This window comes from Mytilus galloprovincialis, chromosome 12 (assembly GCF_965363235.1).
Source record: "Mytilus galloprovincialis chromosome 12, xbMytGall1.hap1.1, whole genome shotgun sequence".
Taxonomy (NCBI): Eukaryota; Metazoa; Mollusca; class Bivalvia; order Mytilida; family Mytilidae; genus Mytilus; species Mytilus galloprovincialis.
Genome location: NC_134849.1, coordinates 3088336 through 3102923, shown reverse-complemented (window position 1 = coordinate 3102923; position 14588 = coordinate 3088336). Strand labels below are relative to the sequence as shown.

Here is a 14588-nt window from a genome sequence, read left to right as displayed (position 1 = left end):
CAGTTTGATTACTAGGATAATGCCAGGATAATCAACCACAGCAGTTTAATTACGAGGATAATGCCAGGACAATCAGCCACAACAGTTTGATTACTAGGATAATGCCAGCACAATCAGCTACAGCAGTTTAATAACTAGGATAATGCCAAAACAATCAGTCTAACCATCGACCTGTCCTGCATTGGTAACCCTACCAGGAGACGAAGCTCCAGCTGGCATAGCTCCGGGGGGTCACTGAGACACGCAAGCCCCCCGATCCACAGAGTTAATAAAAACCTAGGATCTTTTGATTTAAGGTCCTTTGTCTAAAAACTGAAAATGAAGGTCATATTCTAAATTTTGATTTTGGCTCATTTTCACTTTTATTCAAAAACGATAAAATGTAGACAAATGATTTTTACGTAATGGTTAGTTGCGACATGTCGTAACACGTAAATTTTTATTGCGAGGGAACGTGGAACGAAAAAGGGAGTTTTCTCCCCTCTTGTATTTAAAAATACGCATTTGGTGATATAACTCTTTAACCAAATATAATTAAGAACTATGGTCTTTTGATTTTGGTTCCTTGGTTTATAACCTTGAAATTGATCTCAAGGTCATTTATTGATTTGACTTACTAGGTTTTTACCTTTGCTTTTATTTCATATGTATACATGATAAAGCCATGGAAAAAGCAACCAGAAATGACCTTGTGTAAACCGGAAGTAGCTATTGTTCATACCTTATTAAAATAAAAGTATATAGAATCAGACATATTTGGAATCACTGTTAAGTAAATATTCAAATAGTATCGGGTGTACCATTTTTCAGACTGGAAGTTACAAATGATCTCCCTTGAATATTGAAACGAAACCATATATTTATTTTATCAGTGTACAATAAACTATCATTTGACGTTTGAAATGACATTTTACACCTAATTTTACTTATTTCATATTTGAAGACATGTTTTTTTGGTGAAAAGACCTTCAATTGTTCTCTGAACAATTGATTTTTAATTATTATTTTTTTTTCTTCTGCCAAACTTTATTGTCGCGTAAAAATTTGGTTTTGCTAAGATATTTCTTCTACAGTTTGATACAGTTTAACATGTTTAATATGCGTTTTTTTTTTATTTTCATCCATTCTAAGCCGAACAATTTTCTTTGTAAGAGTTATCTCCCTATTCATTGTTTAACAAGTGAGTGCATCTTCTTCGTAACAAAAAAAAATATCGACAAAATTTTTTTTCTTTGTTCGTTACATCCGCTGAATTTTTTGACTAATTAGGACCTAAGTTAATTTATTGACAATCATATAACATCTGTATTGATTGTAAAAACTGTAAAAACTGCATCTTAATTTCACTGATGACAAACATTTAGCTGTAATACGTATTAGCAATAAACCGGTTTAAAAGTTCAACTCTCTAAAAATATAATAAGTGAAGTATAGCATAACAAAAAAACGGAAACTAAGATAAAAATAAAATCATATTATGTATGAGCACGGGGAAAGTCGAAACATCGCAAAATAAACTAAACATAATTGTAAGACTTATTTCAATGTTTCACTTCATTGTATTTCCCTACTGTGAAGTGCAGTTTGTAATAAACACTTGATCATTCAATCTATTTGTTAAAGTATGAACCAATGAAAAGTTTTCCACGACAAGTATTGTAAATTTCCAGCAGGAAGTTTTTCTTCTTTCGTTTTCTTCCTTCTACGACTTCATCTCTCAACAAGTACAGCGTAATATCATAGAAGTGGTATAGTGGTCAGGGGTTTCAACTGTAAATGTGTCTCCATTGAACGAAAGGTAAGGTTTCTCTCATTCCAGGTGGTGGGGGATTCTTGTACGACTTCAGAATCCTACATCTACAGCGTTCAATCATAGAAGTGGTGTAGTTGTCAGGGTAACAACTGCAAATGTGTATCCTACATCTACAGTGTTAAATCATAGAAGTAGTGTGGTGGATAGGGGTCATAACTGTAAAAATACGTTAATAGTTATCAAAGGTACCAGGATTATAATTTAATACGCCAGACGTGCGATTCGTCTACATAAGACTCATCAGTGACGCTCATATCAAAATATTTATAAAACCAAACAAGTACAAAGTAGAAGAGCATTGAGGATCCAAAATTCCAAAAGGTTGTGCCAAATACGGCTAAGGTAGTATATTCCTGGGATAAGAAAATCCTTAGTTTTTCGAAATATTCAAATTTGTGAAAACAGGAAATTTACAAAAATGACCACATTATTGATTTTCATGTCAACACCGAAGTGTTGACCACTGGGCTGGTGATACCCTATGGGACGAAACGTCCACCAGTAGTGGCATTGACCCAGTGGTGCAAATAGTTATTAAAGGTACCAGGATTATGATTTAATACGCCAGACGCGCGTTTCGTCTACATCAGACTTATCAGTGACGCTCATATGAAGAGTTATCACAATAGTACTTTCATTCTTTTTTAACTCGTATTTCACTTTGAATAATGAATACGGCCTTTTACTGTTAGTTTCATATGCTGATATTCCACATTGCACTATTGTTATTTCTCCTTTATTGGTTTGGACATAAACAAAATTAAATACAAAGTGTGTCCCTATTACATGTATATATTTACATCAAGCTTATCAGGTACAATCGATAATATATAAAGCAATATTTTGACTGTTTGATGTGGTTTTCTGTCAATGCATGTATACAAATAAGAATAGAGTGGAAATTAAAACAGATGATTCATAAAGAGATGTTTCGGTTAAGTCCATTGATATAAGTGTTTATCAGGCTTTCAATGTGTTTGTTTTAACAAAAACAATAGAACATATCATATGAACAAGTTCTTTACAATAAAACTCAACTCCTCAAACGACGATATAAATATTTCAAGTGATATTGAGGTAGAAAGACACAAATGTTTATTCAGAACTCCCATGAATGTTTTCCTTTTAATTGTTTAACATTTGTATTTTCGGGGCCTTATCCAATTTAATAACGGGATATCTTGGCTTATTTTAAAAGGCCGTACGGTTACCTATTTTGAAAATGTTCAATGTCATGTGGCATCAGGTGGAGAATTATCTCATTAACTATCATAATACAAACTTGTATGTTTCTGAAAAATATTGAGAAATTGTTTAGTCCAATCTTTTTTTTTTTTATCTTTCCCTCGATTGGTTACATGAAAAGTATTATACTGTGTTTCGTTTCTATCACGTTAAAGCTTATGTCATTAACAAATAAAATATGGATAATTCAGTGTAACTTCAAGTCTCAATCACAACTCAAATATAACAATTAACAATGATTAAGACGAATATAACGTTGTATATCTCCAGTGGTAAATCTTTTTTTTTTTAAATGTTTAATAAAAACACATCAAGTCTACATCCAAACTAATCATCAGTAATAGTATCATACGTGTTTGCCCTTTCATTTGGTACACTGTTTGTTATGTGTGTACAACGTTAAGATAACCAGCAACTGCAGTTTACTTACTAGTAAAATGCCAGGAAAATCAGCCACATCAGTTGGATTAGCAGCATAACGCATTCTTAGGCTGGTATTATCTCAACAATCCACAATGTTAAGAGGAACAAAGTTTGAAAAGTCTAATCTTAATTCACTAGGATTGTCAATTGTAATGTGGCCGATTGTTGGTTCTATTCGGACTCCGGAAGTTCTGTGGTTCTTTCTGGTTCCCTCAGCTGTGCGGTGGTTCTTTTCTAGGCCCTTCAGCGTCCTATGTCAATAAAACCTGAACCTCATGAAAAACCAAAAGTACTGAAATTGATGTTAAAAAACAAGAAATAAATAAATCAAACAACAATATTTATATCGACTCTTTTATTTAGTAAAACCATGGTTTATCAAACCCGGGAATTACTTTGTCCGTTTTTTCGAGTTTTGCACACTTTTTGGCATCGATGAAAACACGGTCTAATTAAACGCAGCAGTAGTATACCGCTGTCCAAAATTCATAAATCGATGGAGAAAAAAACAAATCCGCGTTACAAACTAAAACTGAGAGAAAACGCATCAAATACAAAAAAAAAAAAAAAAAAATATGACACAACAGAGACACAACACCGAAACGTAGCACACAGAGAAACGAACTTTCATGTAACAATGGCCATTTTCCTGACTTGGCACAGGGCATTTAATGAAAGAGTTAAATTAATTCACGATGAAAAATATCGAACAGGGCTGTCACATCTCGAATACACTGCTCTTATATAATAATGTAAGTTTATGATTTCAACTTTGATTATTTCTTTTTTTAGATTCATCATGGACCAGGCAAATGACGACAAAAAGCATATGATTGGAATAAGAAAATTTACATACTGGAAGAAATATGGGGTTAAACGTTTTCCTTACCGTGGAAAACGGAAATACACACCATTGGTTTACCAGTCTGATGATGGAGGAATCGTAATCTCAAATGATGTTTTCGGATTGACAATCAGACAGTTTGAACGAATGTATAAAGATTGTTTAGATAGAAGAAAAACACACGAAAGCTGGATAATGAATCTTAGATATCCTGACAAAGCTTCAAATGAATATCTGGAATACTTAGAAAAGTGTACAGACTGCAATAAAGGTAATTTCTTTTTTTTAATTTCTGTCACAAAATAGAGAGTTGGATTTGTGTCTTAAATTTTGATGTAGATCAACTATAGCAATAACCTTGAAAGACATGTGTTAATCTAGAACCATAAGTCATAGACACACAGAGTCAGGACCATATAATTCAGGCGTTGTCTTTTGTCTTTGTATATCATCATATTTATTTATTTGTGTTTGTTTATTTTTTTCTATACAAGCAATCGATTGTTTCGCTTAACATTATTATGACAAAGCCATCAAACGCTTGCTTTTTGTAATAAGTTATGTTCATTTGGTGAGTCAACTACGACCTATACACTGTGTCTAAACCACACCGGCAAAATTTTCTCGGACTCGATGGTATCTAACATCCGGCACAATGACGGAACACCAATAGACAAAAGAAAGGTAGGTTTCTCCTTATTTTTTTTATTTTTTTTATGATATCGAAGAATATATATAAATATACAACTATTTTCTATTGTGAGATGCAATATTTTCTACAACCGTTCTATATTAACGGAGAAATAAGTCAAAATGCATGTCAAAATGACGAATTGAGTGAACCTTGCCTCAAAATTGTTTAATTTCTCGTTAAATTGTTCACATTGTACGGAAAGAAAGGTACGGGAAGATAGATATTGACACGGAGATTGCAAATTTAGTTATTATAAACATCTCAATAATTGTATTTCTGTGTATGGAACGAAAGAAAAGGGTCATGTCAAATTAAAATAAACCGGTTTCTTCAATGTTGTTACTACACAATCACCCGGTTTCGTCTATATATATCACCCGGTTGTTTTTTTTTTTTTTTAACAAACAATTTATGAAAAGAAACTTTGGCACGGATCTGAACATTGTCTTTCGAGAATTTAAATATATATTTATTGTAAAGTAAACTTGGCGTGTTAAAATCTATTTTAAACGGACACTTTTGGACATAGTTAATTATGATAATACAAATTTTCCTAATGAAAGGCGTATCCCTTATTTCACTTAACTTCAAACTAATTTTAAATGGAATATAAATACTGAATAGCAAACACTGGTATCTAATTATTTTGTAACATTATTATATTTTCTTTGTTTATAATAGTAGTATGTAAAGATGAAAAATAAAAGGATGTGTTTTGATTGTGCCATAATTTTAATTTACTATGCTATATTATATACACTTAGCTTACAATATTTACTATCAATCATTAATACATTTATGCATTCAATCATTGACGAACAGTCCCAAACCGACTATAGTCTATACTGTTCTGCACAAATTAATCATGCATGCAGTCCTGCCTGATTTTCTGGTACTATATATACTGTGGTACTTGCGCACTAAAGCGAGTTTTCACACTTAAGCATCCATAACATAGCAGTGAGATTTGTAACTTTCTCCCCGTTTCTGGTAGGCACATTTATTTTCATAGGCATGTTTTTCACATTATTTTTACAATTCAAATTCATTTTTTGTACAGTTCAAATTCAATTGAAACTTCAAGATAACTTTCGAAAACAATATCTGACAGTTTTGTATGTTCAATGTGAATAAAAGTCGGTTTGCAAAACATGACCGTCATTTATATCTAGGTCTTATTAAGAAGAAGTGACGGTAACCACTTATCCCATAAACATTGACAATGAGACAACTTTCTTTAAGACACAAAAAATATGTTGAATTTATCAAGTTTAGGTCAGCGTATGCCTTAAACAATGAGAAAAACACACAAACTGCATGAAAGCAAGCTATAACAGGGCCCTAAATTATAAATGTAAAACAATTCAAACAAGAAAACTACCTGCCTATTTTATGTTCAAAACGCATATGGTATAAAGCAACCGAAGACACCCATGGAATTACAAGCGTGTGATTCGGGAATGGACTGAGTCAAAGTGTTGTCGCTGACACAAACAGTACAACAAAAGTACAAATAATAAAAGATGATGAAAAAACCTTAACTCGTCCGATGACAGAGCCTGTATAGTAAATGCGCGATGTGTGCCAAAACTTGTATCATAGTTAAAATTATCCCTTAAAGACCTGACTTGACCTATAAAAATTACCAGGTGGTAAGCAATAAAACCTATATGGGGATGGGAGGAGCTTGTTGTTATCTACATCCTATTTATAAATATACACATCATCTGTTTTCAATAATAACACATGGCTGTATCTGAATGATAAATTTTATGTATCTTTGTAACAGAAATGTACACATGTAAGTATAATTAAAATTGCAATGAGTGATAAAAATTAATTAGTATGAATAATTTACAGTAAATGTCTAAATTATAATTACAGAAATAGAAAAACAAAAATTTACAGAAAATAGTACACAGTATTAAATTTCTTGTACATGTACTGTGCTTATTTCTAGTTAATTAAAAAAACCAAATTTCTTGAAAACTGCAGAATTTTATTTGAAATTACACATTTAAAACACTTTCTTTGTTCTACTGTCTACGATTTCTTTTTGAATAAATACTTTTCATAAATCTTGACCAAATATTGTCTCTAAATTTATATGTAGCTCTTTTGTAGTTTTTCTTCCCTTTTTTACTCCTTGGCATCCTGTGATTTTGATTATTCGACACTGAAGTAAAGTCTCTATCAACATTTTCATTCCAGTGAAGTACACTAAGGTTGGCTCGGGCATTGTATTGGCTATCACCGAAAACAATTCTTTTGTTTTGATAAATATTTGTTACATTGTTAAAACTCTCAACATAAAATGTATCCCTTCCAAGAACATAATCCTTTGCATATTTGTATAGTGTTGAATTAAGTATTACACTTAAAAGAAGTTTTTCAGCAACTGGCGAGGTTATTTTAATTCGTGACAGTTCATATTTGTCATCAACCTTACACCTGGCACTCTCATGGCAGTCAGTGTGAATATTCTTATAGTGATCGAGGATATTTAATAAACTCTTCTTCAGTTTCTTTTCATCTTGGTTGCAGTTCTGAATAGCCCAATGCATGTGGGTAGCCACCGGTTCAAGCTTGTCTGATAACTGGAATTACCATGTTTTCCCCTCAGAAGATTTAGATCCAGCTGACACCTTCTTTAAAGCTGATTTTACAGACTTAACACAATGCCATACATCGTTCTGATTGATTGCTTCTGTATTTTCCCTTACATATTTGTTTATTGACAAATTCCTGTCATGGCAATGAACATTCACTGTTACTTCGTTTTCATGTAAATAGTTGAAGATCTTCTCTGTCCGATGTCTTTCATGTCGTTGAGATATAGGGTCCATTGTTTTCGTTACATGTTCACAACTGATAACTTTATGTGTTTTTTCTCCAATGCAAACAACACTTGTATCTTTTGCATTCTTACGCCAGCCGTGTCTTGCATCTGACATAATGTCTATCTTGCTATCAAGTTCTTCATAAGATGCTATCTCTTGTAAAAGTGCTATGTCAGTTGAATATTTATACTCCTCTTGTATGTGCTGACTGTGAATGTTGAAAAAGGATGCACGATTTTCATCACTTATAACCCCTATTCCTGATCCTTGTGCAAATCTCTTGTAGACTGCAGGCAATATTCCACTACATGTAATCCCATGATTTACTCTACTGTTCACTAAGTAATCCTTTGTGGGTAAATAAGGAGAGGAGGACCAAGAAAATACATGAGGTGTCTCTTTATCGTTACATTTTAGGCTTGTTTTGCAAACATGTCCTTTTTTCAACAATTTTGTAGGTTTAAGTTTTTCTTTACAACATCTTGCATGCCAATCAACAACCGATATAAGCCTCTTAAATGAATCTTCTGCAGTCAGAAAAATATGTTGGTTTGTGTCTCCTTTCTTTGATCTGATGAATGTGGATGGACAGGGTTTCTCTTGAAACTCTTCTGACTGGGTGTTACTGGTATCATTCTCTTCATTCCATTTTTGCAATAAAGCTTCAATAACCTGCAGGTTTCCCATAGGTTTGTTTGTTTTTTTTGTCAATTCTTGTCTAATTGAAGCAAATTTTCCAAAAATTTCATCCTTCTTTTCCTCAGTACCTGACACTTCAATCCGAAAACACGGAGTTCTTTTTCTAGCTTTTTTCTCACTTTCTGACATTTTCAACAAAGATCGTTTACAAAAATTACTATTAGAAATACTATAAGAAATGCTGAGGAGGTAATGTTGTCTGACATATGGATCAATCTATTTAATTTAAGAAGGGGTATATAAGTACTCAAGTCAAATTTATTAATATATATATGTAATATATTTTGTTAATAATTTTTGACAAATTTAGGAGATAAATATGAATGAGATTTAAAAATAAAATTTATGATAAAGAATTTTGCTATTTTTGTTTTGAACATTAATCTTTATTGTTCTTAAAAATTTCTCACACCCCTTTACTAATGTATCAGTTACACAGTTTTATTACTTGCAGATATGTCCATTCCCGCCAAATTAATGATACACAAACACAGCATGTGTAAAATATCACTGTCATAGGGCATTTTTGAGGCCTTACATGGGATAAAGAAAATAAAAAAAATGAAGATTCCTTTATCAAAAATATATCTGATATTTTTTTTTAATTGTGAACTATTATTTTACCCAAAAGAATGTTTATCAACATTTCCAAGTACTTTTATTAAATCTGTTCAAATGAAATCCTCATTGTGCCTTGGGTTGCAGATTACACATCCTAGATTTTGGAAGTTCATTTCCATTTTATAAAACATGGAGGGAAACAATGAATGTAGTAATGTCACTTCTGTGTTAGCACTTGAAGTTACACAAGAGCAGAGAGATGCAATATATTACTTTTTTGCTCATAATGATTGGGATTTTAAAGAGGTTAATTATGACCAGAATAATGTGAACAATTCTGAAAGCAATGACCATTCAGAAAATTATCATATTGAACAGGACCAAGAGTCACCTGAATGTAGTTATTGTTTATGTCGCCCGTGTATAACAGATGAACGAAATAGACAAATGTGGTGGGAAAATGAAAATTGTGCACCTCATGAAAGAAATTCTTTCTTAAGGAAAGATAAATTCAAACGTTTTTGGACAAACCTTTTTCATAGAGGGGTGTGGAACGACCCAAGATATTTAAGGAGAAAGAGAGACGCACTTAAAAGGGACAGACCAAGGAGAAAATATACGTATCACAGGAGAGATTTAATACCAAAATGTGTCCTTGAACTGGTTAGGAAATGGTTCCCAAATCCATCATGTCAAGAATATATGGGTCACAAATGGAATTAGTGTTTTGATTATTACATTCTTCCCTATTCTAGTATACATTGGAGTTTATACCAAATCTAAATGATTTTCATTAAAAGTAAATAACTCAATTTCATATTAATAAAATTAACGGCTTGACTAGTTATTATGAACAAATTGAAATTTTAAAAGTCATTACTGTGAAATGGAATAAAGTTTAGATTAAAGCTGTACACATGCAAGGTAAATTTTTTTCACTTATCAGCATGTGCATGTGGTATTTATGTAAACAAAAACAGAAAACAGCTGATGCAAGCTCCGCCTTATCTGTCAGTCTGGGAAATTCAAATTTTGAAAATTTGACCACTTGAGTTTTTGAACAGTCAATATTTCTTATATTTATGAATTTTTTTCAACAAAAGTTTGTCAAAATGCAGATAATATATGTTCCTACTTGGTTGCCCATTCCTAAAGGAAACAAAAAATTATTAGTTGAGATATCTGAAAAAATGGTCCTTACACTTGAAAACTGCAAAGAAAACCCAAGAAGCCATAATATTTCTCATTGGATTCTATTTATACCCCCAGTCCGGTCTTTAAATATAATAAATATACAGGTATTCGCAGTTTACTATGAAGTCCACTATCACTGAACTAGTATAAATATTTATTAAGGGGCCAGCTAAAGTACGCCACCGGATGCGGGAGTTTCTCGCTTCATTGAAGACCCATTGTGGCCTTCGGCTGTTTTCTGCTCTATGGTCGGGTTGTTTTTTTGTATGAACTTTTCATGTTGATAGACATTTTTAAATAATCTGTTGTTTTTTTTATTATTTCAGATGACAGAAAACGTTACAATTGAGGCATTAGATGAGTCATTTCATGAACTTATCAATGAAAACTCATCAGCTGTTTCAACTGCAGTCAACAGGACCGATGATCAAAATGTGTTTGTTTGCTGTTTTTGTGGGAAAGAATTAAAAACAAAAAGTGGCCACAGACGTCATGAAATAAGTCACTCTGACATTGAGTAAATTAAAATATTTGTGTTCTATAAGAGTAGGATTTCAAGTTTTTGTTTATTATTTATTTGAATCTGAGACTCATATAAATAATAAGCCGTTGTCCGGTGAACGAACTTGTTTTCCAACGACCCACAAAACTCCTTTTGAACGCTGAAATTAAATAATCAATTATAATGTAATGCGATTATGATTTTTTTTATTTGACCAAACCGGGTTATGCATTTTGAAATCTATGACGAAACCGGGTTGTATACATTGACGAAACCGGCCAGTTAAATTTTGACATGACCCATTTCTTTCGTTCAATACACAGAGATACAATTATGGAGATGCTCATAATAACTAAATTTGCAATCTCCGTGTCAATATCTATCTTCCCGTACCTTTCTTTCCGTACAATGTGAACAATTTAACGAGAAATTAAACAATTTCGAGGCAAGGTTCACTCAATTCGTCATTTTGACATGCATTTTGACTTATTTCTCCGTTAATATAGAACGGTTGTAGAAAATATTGCATCTCACAATAAAAATAGTTGTATATGTATATATATTCTTCGATATCATAAAAAAAATAAAAAAATAAGGAGAAACCTACCTTTCTTTTGTCTATTGGTGTTCCGTCATTGTGCCGGATGTTAGATACCATCGAGTCCGAGCAAATTTTGCCGGTGTGGTTTAGACACAGTGCTATAGCTTCAAAGCATCGACCTTAATTAATCTATGATGGATAGTTGTCTCATTTATAAGCATACAACATCTTCTTTTAATTTGACAACACCATGACCTGTTTCTCCTTCTTCTGTTTTTTTGTATAGATTGGACTACTGTTGATTTTCTTGTTTGAATGGTTTTACACTAAAATGTGGTGGGGACTTTACAGGTTCCTGTTCGATGTGAGCCAAGGCTCCGTGTGGAAGACCGTACTTTGACCTATAATAGTTTACTTTTACAACTTGTGACTTGAATCAAGAGTTGTTTCATTGGCACTGATGCCACATCTTCTTATATATGTCTACAAATAAAAAAAACTCCCCTAGAAAACTAATCTGAAAAACACTAAAATTTTGACTTGGAAGGAAACTCAAAACGAAATTTTCGTCTCTATTATACATCTGCTAGGTAGTATTTGAATCAAAACAGTGGTTTGACATAATACATTGTACTGCTTGAAACATGTTTATTCAATGATGCCAATAGAAGTACATGTCCTTTTTTTGCAGAAAAGCGTCCGTTTCAAATAACATTTACATTGTATCACACTGAAATTTACTATAAACTACCGAATGGTAGTTCTTCATCTTCAAATTAAGTAATAGGTCGAGGGGGTGACATATCCAACAATACTGTTTTGTTCAATTGGTTGTAAGATGTCATTTTTTTATTATGTAACCTATGTCGGGGTATGTACCTATATTTTACGAACGTCATTATACGATTTAAATATGGCGAAATATATTTACATATCTTTGTTTATTTTATAGAGTATTTGTCTTGGACTGAAAATGATTCTATAGAAAACCACTTGGTTAACCACCTTATAAGAACAATAGGTACTGAAATAGACATACGTAAAAGACAAATTATGTTTATCTTACATGATAAAATATACAATGCACATGAAGAAAATATAACAAAAATATCAAGTGGGAGTTTAGCAGAAGGATTGGATTTACCAGGAAGTGACGTAGATATAATGCTTGTCGATGAAGTGGTAAACGTAACACAGATTGAAAGGAATATCAAACATCCGGTACAACGTACTGAAGTATTTATGGAGACAGATACTTATCATCCTGGATTTACTAGACTCAGATTGATAGCAGTAGGGAAAAGAGCAAATCAATTTGTATTTAAAGAAAGTATTCTCTATACACAAACAGGTGTATATTTATCAACGACTAACTTTGTAAATCGTATGAAGCAGTTTAATATACAAAGGCAGAATGTCTTAACACACGGTCCCTGCTTATCAGATCAAAATCAAACTGTAGATATTGCATTCTGCCTTAGAAGTAAATATTTACCATACCATGCCATGCCATGGAAATTGCGTTATCGACGGCAATGGCCCCCTAATGCAATAATTGACAGGATAATAAATTACGGTTGTTTATTAGTACCTATAGGACCCAGGATTATGGCAAATTGTAATTTATTATGGAGAATATCTTTCTCAGTGGCAGAAAAACAACTTGTACATTCGTTTAATTTCACCCAACTCTTGTGTTACGGTCTTCTTAAACTAACACTGAAACGTATCGTAAACAAAAACGACCATGTAAAAGATTTGCTGTGTTCTTACTTTTTGAAGACGGCTTTATTCTGGGTCTCCGAGGAAGTTGATATTGACACATTTCAATTACCTAAATTGTTTATTTGTTTTTCCCTCTGCCTGAATAAGCTGATATCATGGGTGAACAACTGTTACTGTCCGAACTATTTCATACCTGAACACAACATGTTCTTAGGAAAAATCAATAAATATAACAATAAATCACTACTCAGTGTACTCAGTAGTATAAAGTATAGTGGTATCAGTGGATTGATGCAGAATTTATTTCATTCTTATCCTTGTAAAAAAAGCTGTAATCCACCATATAGTGAAACCAGCGAACAATCAATAATAATGTTAGACTTCCTGATTTACAGAATTTACAGGTGGACGAAAGGTTCGGGAATGATGTCAAATCTTACAAAAAATTATAAATTACTAAAATATATTAAATCTATACAAAATTCTGAATCGTCTTCATTTGTTATCGGTATTTGTAAGTTTCATTATGCTACCATCAGTCAACAAGCTGCACAACTATTAACATCAGCAAATACAAATTATAACATACGCACAAGTTACCATAGACATTTACATGACGGTTTACAGAGGGATGCTGTGACAGGTTGGTTGTTATACGCGTCGTTTTATTATGTAACAGAACAGTACAATGTAACACTCAGACTTACAGAATACATTCTATCAATACATTTACCCGACATGGTGAAATTAAGAAAAAACTACTATAGTGAAGCAGATATAAATAATTACAGACATCGTGTACATTCATCAATGTCATTGAATGCAAAGATGAAAACAGCTGTTGTAAATAATGTAATGTACGTACGGCACTCATCATTAATACCAAAAGAACTAGAGCTGGAGGTAGAAGACACTCTCTTTAGAATACCACCTATTATAATGTTTCACTGTCTAAAATTTCTATTTTATCATCATATTGGTGATACTTTCAACAGACAACAGGAATTACGTCAATTACTTTTACCACATTACATGTCAATTAATCTATTTTCTAATACATTTACACTTCGTGGAGTATGTTGTGAAATATTCGGCGATAAGGACGCAGCTTTTCATTGTTATGATGACGCTTTGCAATGTGCTAATTTTATATGTACCTCTGCAGAAAAAAGGAAGTCAAGACTTTTACACATCTAAACCAAAGTTGTATGGCTGCAATGTTAATGTCTTATTGAACCTAACTATTACCTTTTAGGCCAAACTTAATATAAGTGTTATATAACTGCACTATGGAATGGATGTTAGTCTTTTATAATTAAAATTTTATCACGGTACAATGATGTATTGATACAATGTCGACAAATTATAATATGAGGGTTTTCATGCTGCAAATAAATTGTAACAAAATCTCTTAAAAACAAAAGACGGAATAATTTCAGGAAATGTTTTAATTCACTAATTTTGTGTGTAAACAAAACCTGATATGTACCTGATATGTAAGTGTTTT

General features: G+C 32.4%; 1 protein-coding gene across 1 annotated transcript; it reads left to right on the top strand.

The window, feature by feature from the left end:
- Positions 1 to 1677: 1677 nt before the first annotated feature.
- Positions 1678 to 14371, top strand: LOC143054997 (uncharacterized). The gene is made up of 3 exons (XM_076228110.1): positions 1678 to 1798; positions 4274 to 4596; positions 12309 to 14371. The coding sequence occupies exons 2-3, from the start codon at positions 4281 to 4283 to the stop codon at positions 14276 to 14278; spliced, it is 2286 nt and encodes a 761-aa protein (XP_076084225.1). The 5' UTR covers positions 1678 to 1798; positions 4274 to 4280; the 3' UTR covers positions 14279 to 14371.
- The last annotated feature ends 217 nt before the right edge of the window (positions 14372 to 14588 follow it).